A 14,101-nucleotide genomic window follows, 5' to 3' on the forward strand; every position below is an offset into this window, starting at 1 on the left:
GGGTCGGACAAACTTGCGATGCTAGGGGGAGGGGCTCCCCTCGGCTCTCCAGTTCGTTTTCAAGCCCGGAACACCCTCCAATTTCTGCAACTGTCAATAACTCAACTCACAACTAACAGACACTCAATAAGACAAAACATAAACAGGAACAAACGAACTCAAACAAGTTCTAAATCCCTTCTCCCTATCATATAGTTAGTATAAACCAATAGTGTTCCTATACAGTGTCTCAGGGTGGGATTTGGACTGCCCCACTCTCGGACCACAGAGAAAGGAAGATTCACGGTAAGTGAAAAAGAACCTTCCATTCTCCCGTGGTCCTGAGAGTGGGGCAGTCAGTCCTGACTCATGGGATATACATCTAGCAGTGAATCTCTGGGTGGGAGCTAACCTATGTATTACAGAACATGTTGTAATACCCGTCTCCCAAAGGCAGCCTCCGCCGAGGCCAACTGATCTATTCTGTAATGTCTAGTAAATGTATGAACCGATTTCCACGTTGCCGCTCTGCAAATCCTCTCCAAGGAAGGGAAAGACCTATAAGCTGCAGAAGTAGCCGCCCCCCTCAAAGAGTGAGCTGTGATCCCTGTGGGCAACTCCACCTTCCTATTCCTATAAGCTAAGACTATGCATTCCTTAATCCATCTACTCAATGTGGAAGTTGATACCCTGTCTCCCATAGAGCAGCTTCTAAAAGATATAAATAGACTCGCTACCTTTCCGGATATGCCTGGTCCTATCTATGTAAAAACTCAGTGCTCTCCTAACGTCTAACCTGTGCCACTCTTTTTCCCTATCATGTTTTGGATTAGCACAGAAGGAAGGCAAAACTATGTCCTCTTCTCTATGGAAAAGAGAATTCACTTTGGGAATGAAAGCAGGGTCTAGTCTGAGCACTACCTTGTCATTATGTAAGGTACACAACTCACTATTCACTAATAGCACCCTAAGCTCTGACACCCTCCTGGCTGACGTTATCCCTACTAGGAATACTGTTTTTAAAGTCAACAACTTAAGGGAACAAGTAGCCATAGGCTCAAACGGTTCCTTCGTAAGAGCTGTCAGTACCAAATTAAGGTTCCACGTCGGAAATCTATGGACTTGTGGTGGATTCAACAGCATGGCGCCTCTCAAAAATCTTTTAATATGCGGGTGTTTCGTGAGTGATCTTCCTCTTTTCGAACCCAGCACTGCCGACAATGCCGCCACCTGCCTCTTCAACGTGCTCGTGCTGAGCCCCTTCTCCAGACCTTCCTGTAAGAATAGCAAAATCTTCTTGACAGAAGCCTTCGTTGGAACCAGACTCCTCTCCATGCACCACGAATGGAACACTTGCCACGTATTATTATAGATCCTGTTCGTCGAACTTTTCCTCGATGCCAACATTGTAGAGATGACACTCTCGTCATATCCTAGGCCCATCAATTGACTGCGCTCAACCTCCAGGCTGCCAGATTTAACGTCTCCGGGTTTGGATGACATATTCCGTCCTGGGTCAGCAGATCCTTCTTGCATGGAAGCCTCCACGGTTCCGACTGCGACAGTCTCTTGAGTTCCTGGAACCATGGTCTCCTGGGCCAGAACGGTGCAATTAGAATTACCGCTGCCCGCTGTTCCACAACCTTTTGAACTACCCTGTGAATGATCCTCAATGGTGGAAACGCATACAGGAGACCTTTGGGCCAGTCCACATTCAAGGCGTCTATTCCTTCTGCGTGTTGTTCCTTCTGTCTTGAAAAGAATCTCGGAAGTTGAGTGTTCCGAGCCCGTGCAAATAGATCCACTTCCGGCTTCCCGAACCTCTGGCATATCTGGGCGAAGACCAGAGGGTCCAGCCTCCATTCTGCCTGGTCTACCAGGTTCCTGCTTAGCCAGTCTGCCAGATGGTTTTGTTGGCCCGCCACGTGAACAGCCTTTAGGGACCTTAAATTTGCCTCTGCCCAGGTGAAGATCTCCTCTGCCTCCGCAATCAGAGCTTTGAACCTGGTGCCTCCCTGTCTGTTCACGTAGGCCTTTGCCGTCATGTTGTCTGTTTGCACAAGAACATGATGGCCTTTTAAATAGCTCTGTAGCTCTTGTAGACCGTTCTTTATGGCCCTTAGTTCGAGGAGGTTTATGCTGAAGCGTCTTTCCGACTTGTTCCACAGACCTTGAATCATTCTGTCCTGCATGTGCGCACCCCAACCTGTCAGACTTGCGTCCGTGGTTAGCACGATCCTTTTCGGTTCTCTGAGTGGTACGCCCTCTATGAATCTGATCGGATTTGTCCACCACTCCAATCTTACTGCCAGAGCCTCCGGAACCTCTACTACCTTCTCCCCTCTGGTCATTATTATCCTTTGGTACGGTCGAAGGAAGCTTTGCAAAGGCCGTGTGTGAAAGCAGGACCACTGAAGTGTCTCTTGGCATGACACCATCATTCCCAGAAGCTTGGCCAACAGCATCACCTCCACTCATCTGTTCCTCTGAACTTCCTGAACCATCTCTATGATTTTCTGTTGTCTCTCCAACGACACAAAAGCCCTGTCTTTGATCGTGTCCACAATAACTCCCAAGTGTGTAATCATCTGGGTAGGCGTCAGGGTGCTTTTCTGCCTGTTGACAACAAATCTGTGCCTTTCCAGACAGTCCATCGTAACCTTCACTGCTGACTGGGACGACCGCATGGATGAGGATTTTATCAGGATGTCGTCGAGGTATGGGCACAGAGCTATCCCCTGAGTTCTGAGGAAGGCTATTAGAGTCACTAAAACCTTGGTAAACACTCTCGGAGAAGATTTCAGGCCGAATGGCAGGGCCCTGTATTGATAGTGTTTCCCATCGTAAGCGAAGCGAAGGTACTTCCTGTGTGACCTCCTTATAGGGATATGTAATTAGGCCTCCGACAGATCTATGGAAGCGAGAAAGTCTCCCTTCTGAATGGTCTGTATGGTTGACTTCATCGTCTCCATTTTGAACTTGCGTGATTTCACATGACGATGTAGCCATTTCAAGTCCAGAATAGCCCTGACATCCCCATTCTTCTTCGGAACGATGAAAAACACGGAATACACTCCCTGCCTCCGTTGTCTCACCAGCACCGGTTCTAAGGCCTGTATCTCCAACAGATGTCGGATGGCCTCTCTCACCTTGAGATGTTTCTGTATGAGAGTGTCCCGTGGTAACTCCAGAGAGCAACGAAGTTTGCTTCCCCGCAGAAGCAGGGCCGGAAAAAACTGGAGAGCCAAGGGGAGCCCCTCCCCCTAGGATCGCAAGTTTGTCCGACCCTGCTTGGAAGGAGGAGGAGCTACCCATGAGTCAGGACTGACTGCCCCACTCTCAGGACCACGGGAGAATGAAAGTGAAACTTTTTGAGCACAATACTGCACAAGTCTTTGGATCTTTTGTACGTATGACCCGAGGTTTATCACATTCTTTCCTTGGAGGAAAAAAACTATAATGGCAGCAGGCCGTAAAAGAGACCCAGTTTGGGAATACTTTAATGAAGTTCCTTTACCTATCGGTAAGGCAGGCATCTACTTGCATATTAAAGTTATACCAGCAAGAATTAGTCTTTATGTAGAAAACTATGATTTAAATCAAGCCTTAATGACTAGTGATTTAAATCGTGATTTAAATCGTGATTTAAATCAATTTGATTTAAATCAAATCCACCCTGACTTAAACTCTCTCACTTTGCAGAAATCTTTCTTTCAGGAAGAAAGACAGGAAGGAGAGAAAAAAGAAATGATATGAGGACAAAACCTGGGAGAAGTTACTTGGAACCTCCTAACTCCCTTGTGTCTGAAATGTAGACTGAATGGTGGTGGGAGGGGGGAGAAAACAATAGTAAGTTAGGGCTGCGTCAAAAATGGCCACAATTATTACATACACCTTCCATGAGGCTTGATCTTGCACAGACTGGATCTCTCTGATTTAGCTGCTAGCTCATTCATAACAGAACTTCCAAGCTCATTGGGTGTCCAATGGAAGAAAAAATGGCTACTCCAGATGCCCAGTAGCAACAACTGGGAATCGCAACTAACATGTTCCAGGTTAGTCTGACCTGTGACTCTTTACATCTCCTGAAGGGCCCCTTATAGGCATAATGTACACATTCCACCCTCTCCCACACAAACTAGAAAATGGTGTTATGGCTCAACTCTGTAGCTCACCTTAGTCTGTGAATATTGGAAAGCTAAATTTCCAATAATATTAAGTTAAAGCTTTTTTACTTTCTTTCCTTGGTATGCACTGTTATAATGTAACATGACACAAAAGGCAGATTAATGACACAAAAGGCAGATTAAGTCCTTATTGTATGGTCTGTTTTTATACTACAATTTCTCCAAAGAACTCAAGGAAGCATGCACAGTTCTTCCATCTTCCATTTTATCCTCTAAACAACCTTAGCTGTTCAGCTTTCATGACAGAGCACTTGCTATTTAAACCAGGGTCTCCTCAATCACAGTCTGGCACCTTAACCACTACACCACACTAGTGCCAACACACTTGTGGGCACTCCAATGACCAACAGCTCACACAGAACAGCATCCTTAAGCCTACATATTAATACCAAACACACTTTTTTTCTTTGTGATTGTTTCAAATGACTTCTCTTGCTGTATTTTAAACTAACATCCAGAAATGTAGCACTCTGTGAAGCAAATGTTTTAAAGTAGGCCTGATAGCTGTTCTCTCTGTGCTACTCAGAGTGAAAGGATTTTTTACACTTGTAATGCAAAAATGCCTTCTTCTGAAAGTAATTATGAGTCAAACAAGAAGCCATACTGCTTAGTTTTTGTAGTGTACAATACTAACTTTCTGTAAAAATAGAAAAAAGAAAACTTGCTACAGGTGCACCACAGTGAAGGAAGATCTAAAAGTGAGCTTGGAGAGGAATCAAGGCTTACCCTGGAACTTCAAAACCTGTAGATTGTTTCTTTCCAGACACAGTCATTTTGGTAACTTTTGGCACGATGTCAGATTCAATTTTGGTTGTCTGGGAATCTCTGGTTTTTCCTAGGAGGGAGGGAAGCAAAAGAACAGACTAATCAGGGTGCAGTCCCAGTGCAGACACTAGAAAATGTGGTCATTATATAACTTTTATAACTAATTGTGCAAAGCTCCGTTTCTGTGATATAGGGTGCACCTTTGAAAATTTGTTTCCAAATCCTTTATACAGGAGAGAATAGAATCTTAAAATTACATTTTAAAAAATATATTCTTTTGGACTAATTTAAACTGGCAAAACCCAATACTCAATATGAAATCTAGCATCAAGTGGTTTTCCTTTTTTTAAAAAAGACCGAAATGTTTTTAAAAATCAATTCCACTTCTGTAGACATAAGTTTTTCTTTTTTAACTTCATATCACTGAATTGTGAGCACTGGAAATATCTGGAACAGTCCAATTCCTTGTGCTTAATTCATATTTCCTGAATTCTACTTAACAATCAAAGCACATGAAACATTCATGCTCTTCTGAGCTCCAGTTTGTCCAGTGCTTGAAAATACAGCTCATTTTTAAAATACTACATTCTAAAAGTCATTCTAAAAATGGGTAATATTGTCTCACTTGCCTAGTTTATTTAATCACAGAATTTCTGTCTCCTTATTTCAGATTTTACTCAGCATGGGCCCAACAGCCTTGACAATATTTTATACCCCACCTTTCCCTAACGCCTTCCCCCTCACACAGTTATAATTGGTCGCCCTACTTAAATTGTGCTACACAAATAGTACACGTTTCAAGATTATCAAAGGAATAACATGTTCATAAAATACATAGTACAGCAAGAAATTTCTCTTTCTTCCCATCAATATTGCTATAGATTCTCCTGCTCGGTGGTGAACCAGAGATAATCACTCCTGTATATGACTAGATGTGAACTTACTCAAGTTTATGCTAATCATATAACAGTTGAAGTTACTTGCAAATTGTTTTTAACTAAGCTACCAAGTAATAACAGTATTTAGAAAAAGGTTATTTCCTATACAGAAATTACCCAAGGGGTTTTCCAAGTAAAATCCCTGTTGCTTTCAACAACTATTTCTTCATAAAACTTAAGGGTCACTTCCCACACTATAATTTGACAACGTGAGTTGTGTACTATAAGAACCAAGCATTAAAGTTTCCATGTTCACTGAATATGTAATAATCATGACCACATGGGTCGCATACATTTATCATGCAAGTGCCTACTCTAATACAAACTGTGCATTCAAAAGATTGCTGCATATTAAGAATACTTGGGAGGGAAGTTTGTTGGCTTAAAATGTTTTAAAATAGAATACCACCCAGCTAAGAGACATATTAATGTGGCATAGATACCAAGAAAATTGTTCTAGCTTTTCTTGAGCTACACTGAAGAGAAGCAGTTCCTACGGCAAGCCCAGGTAAGGCAAGTCAAAGTCTTGCTTTACTCCAGTGATCTCTGAGAAGTATTTTGTTCTCCAGTGATATGAGAAATATTTGGTTACTACATTTCTCACTAACAGTAGACAGGTAGATACTTATCAGTACAGATGCCCAAACACCCACTCATGCCCTGTTCGCCAGTTACAAACAGAGGCCTGGTTTTTCAATGATCAGTTTGAGAGTTCATCAATATGTTCACGGGTCTTTAACAGATTTTTTCACTGTCTTCTTTTCTCACCATATAGTATAGCACAACTGGCTTTTTACACTTGCACATTTTCACACAGCCCAATTAAGGTCTGCATCCTCATTGCCTAAACTGCCCTACTCAGTAGGTAATTGTTTAAATTAAATCATACAAGTCAGTCATCATTAAATGATCAATTTGAATCAGCAGCATCATTATACATGCACAGTTTTGTGAAAACCCTATTAAATCAGTTCAGCAAGTATTCACAGGTGCCTGGCATGAACCAAACAGACCAAGCTATCGATTCACATGATTGCCACCTTTAAACATCTTAAGTTTGACCATCAAACATGTTTGCAGTGAAATTCACATCAGCCCTACTTAGCAGCCTGCATATAAGTCAACAGAAACAGTCAACATTGTCATGTTCAACTATACCAGTTAGGACTACATTTTCTCACTTTAAAAAAAAAGGCCACATGCAACTAGATATATTGCTGCCTGTATCTGGTACTGAGGGTTTTTTCCCATTTGCCTGGTTCACACAATTTTTCTCTTGCTTTACTGTATGACTTCATCATAAATATGAAACAGAACATTTTATGTAAAATGTAGAACAAAGAATAAAGGACATGAAAAACAACCTTTCTCAAACTATCTGTCACAAGGAATCAGGAGAAAGACAGCATAGCTACAGGAAGAACGTAAGAAAAAATTAGATGATCTAAGGCGAAACACAAACAGAGGAATGGAAATTAAAGTCTTATAGTAATGTAACTGGAATGTGCTGCATCGTATACACACAACTATAATATGTTCAATCCAATTCACTCTCAAGCCAACTGTTAACTTCAAATTCTTTAAAGCAACAATTTGTTAGGAGCCATTTGTTCAAATACATGTTTGTGTTTGATATGGTTCCGTAGGTTTCTTCTCATTTGATTCTCACCTTCTGTGATAACCACCAACCGTGTTTGTGGTGTTCCCTTATTTAACGTATTTTGCTAAATGACTGCAACATGTTTCATTGACAATGAGGGGAAATGTTCTGTGATGATATGATAACTTTTTTGGCCATGAATAGGCATGCAAAGCGCATAGTCAGCACTAAATGTGGGATAGCCCTAACAACATTTCTCCCTTAACCAGTTAACCTAAACTGAAAGTTTATGAAGTCTGAGGTAACGTTCGACACAATTAATAGAACTTCTGTTGAGGACATGGCTCGTTATGAGTATGCAAAACTGAAAGTACAACATGTAACAAGTAGATGCTTTTACAGCAATTCAGTTGTGTTTCCAGAAACAAAATAGTAATGTTAAGTTAGTCGCCTGATGGAGTACCAGAGGATGGTGCTATTAACTGGCCATATTATACACACTGAACAAAACGTAATGTTTTAAAGTCACTATTGTGAGAGCTGTTACCTTTAATTAATATGAGAAGCGCTGTGGTATAGTGGCTAGCGTTAGACAAAAGAGCCACAATCAAATTCCCAGTTTGCCATGAAGTTCAATGGGTGATCCTTAGGCCTGTTGCTCTATCATGAGATTATTGAGCTATTGAAAGAACAGGATATCATTTCTTATCCTGAAAGAACAAGGTATCATCTTTATCAAATACTTCTTCCAAGGAGGAAGAAGTATTCGATAAAGATGTAATAATGTTCATTTGCAACTATTCATCAGACAGGCTCATATAAAGAGGAATAAAATTACATCAAAAATTCATTATGAGGTTACTTTTAGTTCACCTTTCTTTACTCTTTAAAATAAACTTTTACTGATAATTTTGTTTTTAATGGTACTGGCACTAAGATACTTGAAATGCTGTTCTTGGACATCTAAATATGACACAGCTACAAATTATATAAGAAAAATGAAATAGATACCAAATATGGCAGCAGAAGCAGTTCCGATCTGTAACATTAGTCCAACTCACCATGTTTTGACACCATTAAAATGAACATGTTTATGCATCCCATTGATCTGGAATGGTCAGGGCAATGTGATGATATCAGGACAAAAAAAAGTTGTGCTACATATTGCCCAGGGCTGCCATACCTGGCAGCAGCCCATGTTTCTCATAATGTGTATTTTCTTATTCAGACTCTTTCCAAACACAATGAATTTACAGACAGACAGCATATACCTTTGAAATATAGCTCACCTTTCCCTCCTTGGCAAGCTACAGGTACTAGTAAGGAATCCATCATGAATATGGCCCATGGAAGCCTTTTGAAAGCCAATGAAAAGAGATCTGGGACTCAGCTCAAAGTAACCATCTCTAAATCATCTAAGACCCTTCATATTGTTCATATTATGGTTTGGATTTACCAGTAATATCTGTGGACAGAAGGGACTGCCATACGCAAAGCACAACCTCCTCACCTCCCCACTCCTGCTGCAGCCCAACTGCTGCTTCTGGGGGTGCCCAGAAGAGCAGCCTGAGGGGGGAATCAGGAGTTTGCTACCACAGAGGGTAACTGGCAAAACCTATTCACCCTTTGCATTTGTGAAAATCCTCTGAGGGCTCCAACTGGACATTTTGCACATCTGAACTGTGCAAGCGAACTGTGCAGTTTTCCAACTCTTAAATGTCAATGTCCATCCTTGGGTAAGACATTCAACCACTTCAACTTCTTAATTTTGTTTACCTAGTGGTAAGACTAATTTAAGTTTAATCGGCAAACACAATGCCAGTTTGTATAATGCTATTACACTGGATGCTGATGTTCAAAAACATGCAAAGCTCATGGGAAATAAAAGTAAATTAAGCACACTGCTCTCCTTTGCACATGTAAATGAGGTAAAGTTAAAGATTTCACACAGATCTGCTCAAAATGAAATTTGCTGAGAATACATGCACCTTTTAAATGTACAAAAAAAGCACCCATAGACTTGAAAATAACAAAACTTAAAATAGTGACCTAATTCTTTTATAAAACCAGTTTAGCTGCATGCTTGCATTGGCCTAAGGAGGGCAAACAGAGAAGTGAATCAGCATTTTCAAAATTACAGCCTATTCTGGAGCCTTGCTACTATCTACATCAAGATAAGAACCAATATTTCCACACACTTTAGATGTTTCTCACTAAAGTAGAAGCAGTTTTCCATCATTATCAAATAGGGAAACCATAGTATACAGTAGAGGTGTGGCGCTTCGGGTTTCTGATTTGGGAAAAATACTTGAATTGGATCCGATCTGTAAAGATTCAGGATTTACGAATAGAAGCCAGCATGCTGGCCCTGATTTGGAAACCCCGAATCAAAGCTTCGGGAAGCTTCAGGCCCGGGGCTGGCTTCAGTTGGCAGGCAGTGGGAATACCCCCCGCCTGCCAGTTAAAGTTTAAAGGGCCCTTTCCCTGCTGCTTGCAAGCGGCAGGGCCCTTTCAAATTCAAATTTATTACAGTCGAATGACCAGCAAGAAAAGGATCAGATACAAACCACAATTTCTATCTACATAAAAAATTTAGATAAAACTGTAATCATACTCTGCAGATAATATATCCTAAAAAATAGAACTATCTTCAGTCTCTCCTTTTGTTAAAAACTTCTGCTTGTTTATGGCCAAAAAGCAATATTTTGCTACTGCCGAGGTTACAGTCTTCTTGGTGTCTTCCAACAAATATTTCAGCAGCACAGGATCTGCAAATTTCAAATAGTTGTCCAGAGGTTTAAGCTTGGAGAGTAATGGATATATTAACTGCTCTCTCTCTCCAGAATACAACTTACAATGCAAAAGAATATGAGCAACAGTTTCAACTTTCTTTTCTAAGCATATGCAACATCTTTGGTGGATAGGCCTGTGAAGAAACATTCCCTGCAACACATTAGAAGGGAAGGCATCGAAACGTGCTCTAGAGAAGGCCCATCTATACTTTTGGTATGTGATGTTAGAGAGATATGCGGCTGTTGCAAATCTGGACCACGATTTTAAACTACTATACATGCTAGGTAAAAGTGCTCCATCAGTTTGGACCTCTATGTCAACCAAACGTTGTTGAACCATTGATTTGGCTTTACTTAAACCCATTTCCAAAAGATTTTCTGGGGATAGCCCAATTGTTCTCAATTTATCCATTATCCATTAATAGACCAATCAGGATATGAAGAATAAAGGGATCAGTCCCATAGGCTTTAGGTGGATTCTTAACCAATAACAGATTGCAGCTGTCTAGATATTCAGTTCTACTCTTGGTGTCCCTGCCTCTTGTCTTAAGGCCACATTAGGCGTACATTTTGGTGCACTGAACAGTGGCAGGACCCTTTAAACTTCAGCTGGCAGGCAATGGGGATCCCCCCGCCTGTCAGCTGAAGTTTAAAGGGCCCTTTCCCTGCCGCTTGCAAGTGGCAGGGCCCTTTAAACTTGATGGGGTTATGACATACTAAATCATGTTCTACACAATACATCTTGTAGAGGCGGTACAGTTTATAAAGGAGTTACAAGACCACTGTAGGCTAATAGCAGGCTGGCCAGAAATCACCTGTACCATTTTTTCTAGGGAAAGGTCTTCAGCTCACCATCCCTGGGCTTTGTATAGCCCTCAGAGATGGAAAATCCCAGACATAGGGCAGGCAGGGAGCACATTTGGAGAAGTTGGGGGTGGCTAATTATGTGGCATATCAATATACAATATACTATTTACAGTAAATCCGCGTATTGTGTGGAAATGTGAGGAACTTTACTCACTTTTTAAATGCATGCTGAAATATTGCAATTCATATGCCTCACTGGCTTGGTAATATTCTGATGTTGCTGTTGCTCCATTCTGTTCTGTTGCTATGAAATGAAATAATTCACGCCACCTATCTCAAGTTTATTAGGGCAAAGGGGTTAGGAACCATAAAAAGATTATTCAAGTAGATTGTTTAAAAATCAAAAACTGATTTACTGTTAAATTGTAAAAGGAAAAGGTTTTGCAAACCAGAAGAAGCATGGAGCACAGAAATGCTTCAGTTTCCAATAATAAAGATAAAAACACACCTAAAACAGAGATTTTAAAAATTGTATTACTGTGTTACAAAGGTAGACAGCCAGCTACACAGTTTGCAGTTCTTTATTGTATGCCTAAATTTACATGCAAAAATTTCATTAACAACAATGCTGACTTAAAGGACATTAAAAATACTGAATAGATGCTTTTGCATTCTTTGCTATCTAAATGTGTTAGTACCAACACATTTACAGAAAAGAAATTTTGAAATCAGAGTGTGAAACTGCTAAAGCTGCTTTGAATCTAATTTGTAAAACATAATACTAAGCTGTATCAATGCAGTAGGCTGATTAAGCACACTAAGCTTATCACCACTCAACAACTTCTGCAGTATTAAGCAATACTAGCAATTTAATGCACATTGAGAAAAGTTTGCATAACGCATTTCTATGACTATTATGGCACATTTTTGTAAATTTATGCATATCAAACGCTACTTAGATACTTGACTATGTTCAACAATACAAATATAAAACAGGGTTGCACTTATCTGTAACTGTTTTTCATTGAAGTTTTCTCTGCAGGCACACATGGGACTGCGCATATGCAGGCCAGTGACCCAGAAGATTGTATAGCTTTATATTTCTGGAGGGGGCTCACTTCTCCACCCCCCCACCCCTAAGTGCACATGCAGCTGTTTTCCACCCAAATAGCCCATGCTTCCGGGATGCAGCACCCCTCACCCTCAGTTCTCCTGTACCAGCACAATTCCCTCTCCATATATGGTGGTTTGGGGTTTTTTGCTTTTACAGAGAGCTCACAGCAGGGTAGGAGAGAGGGTGTGTGTTCCTGCATGGAAGACTTCAATGAACAACAATTACAGGTAAGTGCAACCCTGTTTTCATCACCAGTATAGGGTTGCCAGTCCTCCACTGAGGGTGAGGGATCCCCTGCTCCCACCCTTTGCCCCCTGCCACTGCTTACCTGGCCGGCGGGGGGAAAGGAGGGGAGGGTGGTGCAGCGCGCTCTGCGGTGGGCCTTAATTGACCTGTTGTTGAGTGCAGGAGCTCTCCAGGACTCTCCTGGCAGCGCTCCCACGCTCTGCAGCAGGCTGAATCAGGCATGCTTGGTTATGTTTGAAGCAGGAAAAAGGATAAGGAAGTGTTAGGCCCACTACGGGGAGAGGAAACAGAGTTTAACAGGTGATAAAAAGAGGGCAGAACTGCTCAATTCCAACTTTGCCTCGGTCCACTTGCAAGGGGAACTGTGCTCACCCTGACAAAAAGGGAACACATGAGGAAGAAATGGAATTGCAGCCTAGGATAGATGTCTGGGTGGTACGTAAATACCTAGCTTCTTTAAATGAAATTAAGTCCTTAGGACCAGATGAATTGTGCCCTAAGGTACTAAAAGAACTTGCTGGTGTAATTGCAGAGCCTCTGAGCGGAACTACAAGTGACAAAAGGCACAGGTTGGACACTTGTCAGCTTCCCTCAAGTTTTGATGGAAAATGTAGACAGCTTGGCGGAATGTTGGACAAGTGACAGTTGAAAAGTCCATTGGACAGCAGTCAGAGAGCCAAGCTGCGAGACTAGGATGCCTACATTTCCCATCAAAACTTGAGGGAAACTGACAAGTGTCCAACCTGTGCCTTTTGTCACTTGTAGTTCTGCTCTCTATCATCTTTGAGAATTCTTGGAGTGCAGGTGAAGTGTCAGAAGACTGGAGGTAAGAAAATGTCCCATCTTCAAGAAGGGGAAAAAGGAGCCAGGTAATTATCAACCCATCATCTTGACGTCCATATCTGGAAAGGTCCTGGAACAAATCAGTCAGTCCTTGATCATTTAGAAAAGACAACTGTGATTACTAAGAGCCAGCATAGGTTCCTCAAGAACAAGTCATGTCATATTAACCTTATCTCTGGTTTTGAGAGTTACTACTTTGGTGGATCAGGGAAACGCTGTGGACATAATTCATTTTGATTTAAGGTTTTTGATACAGTTCCACATGATATTCTCATTGACAAGTTGATAGCATGTAGTTTGGATCCTATTACTGTTAGATGGATTTGTAACTGAATGACAGATCATACCCAAGGAGTGCTTGTAAATGGTTCTTTATCTTCTTGGAGATAAGTGACAAGTGAAGTGCCTCAGGGATCTGTCCTGGCACTGTGTTGTTCAATATCTTTATAAATGACTTGGATAAAGGAACAGAAGGGATAATCGTTAAATTTGCAGATGATATTAAATTGGGAGGTGTTACAAACACAGTAGAAGACAGAAGCAAGATTCAAGGTGATCTTGACAGGCTGGAAAACTGGGCTAAAACTAAACAAAATGAATTTCAGCAGAGATAAATATAAAGTTCTGCATTGAGATAGGCAAATTAAAGGCACACTTAGGATGGGAGAGACCTGTCTTGGCAGACGTACATGTGAAAAGGATCTATGGGTCTTAGTAAATCATACACTGCACATGAGTCAGCAATGTGATGCTGCAGCTAAAAAAGCAAAAGCCATTTTAGGTTGTATCAACAGGAGTACAGTATCCAGGTCACACAAAGTGATGCTATT

At 41.2% G+C, this 14,101-nt stretch overlaps 1 protein-coding gene across 1 annotated transcript in view; it reads right to left on the bottom strand.

The window, feature by feature from the left end:
* Positions 1-14,101, bottom strand: part of HBS1L (HBS1 like translational GTPase) — a 119,463-nt gene that overhangs the window by 54,487 nt on the left and 50,875 nt on the right. The window contains exon 5 of the mRNA XM_054974826.1: positions 4,893-5,001. Within this exon, the coding sequence (XP_054830801.1) occupies positions 4,893-5,001 (109 nt within the window). The remainder of the gene's footprint in view (positions 1-4,892; positions 5,002-14,101) is intronic.

The sequence above is a fragment of the Eublepharis macularius genome, chromosome 1 (assembly GCF_028583425.1).
Source record: "Eublepharis macularius isolate TG4126 chromosome 1, MPM_Emac_v1.0, whole genome shotgun sequence".
NCBI classification, from domain to species: domain Eukaryota; kingdom Metazoa; phylum Chordata; class Lepidosauria; order Squamata; family Eublepharidae; genus Eublepharis; species Eublepharis macularius.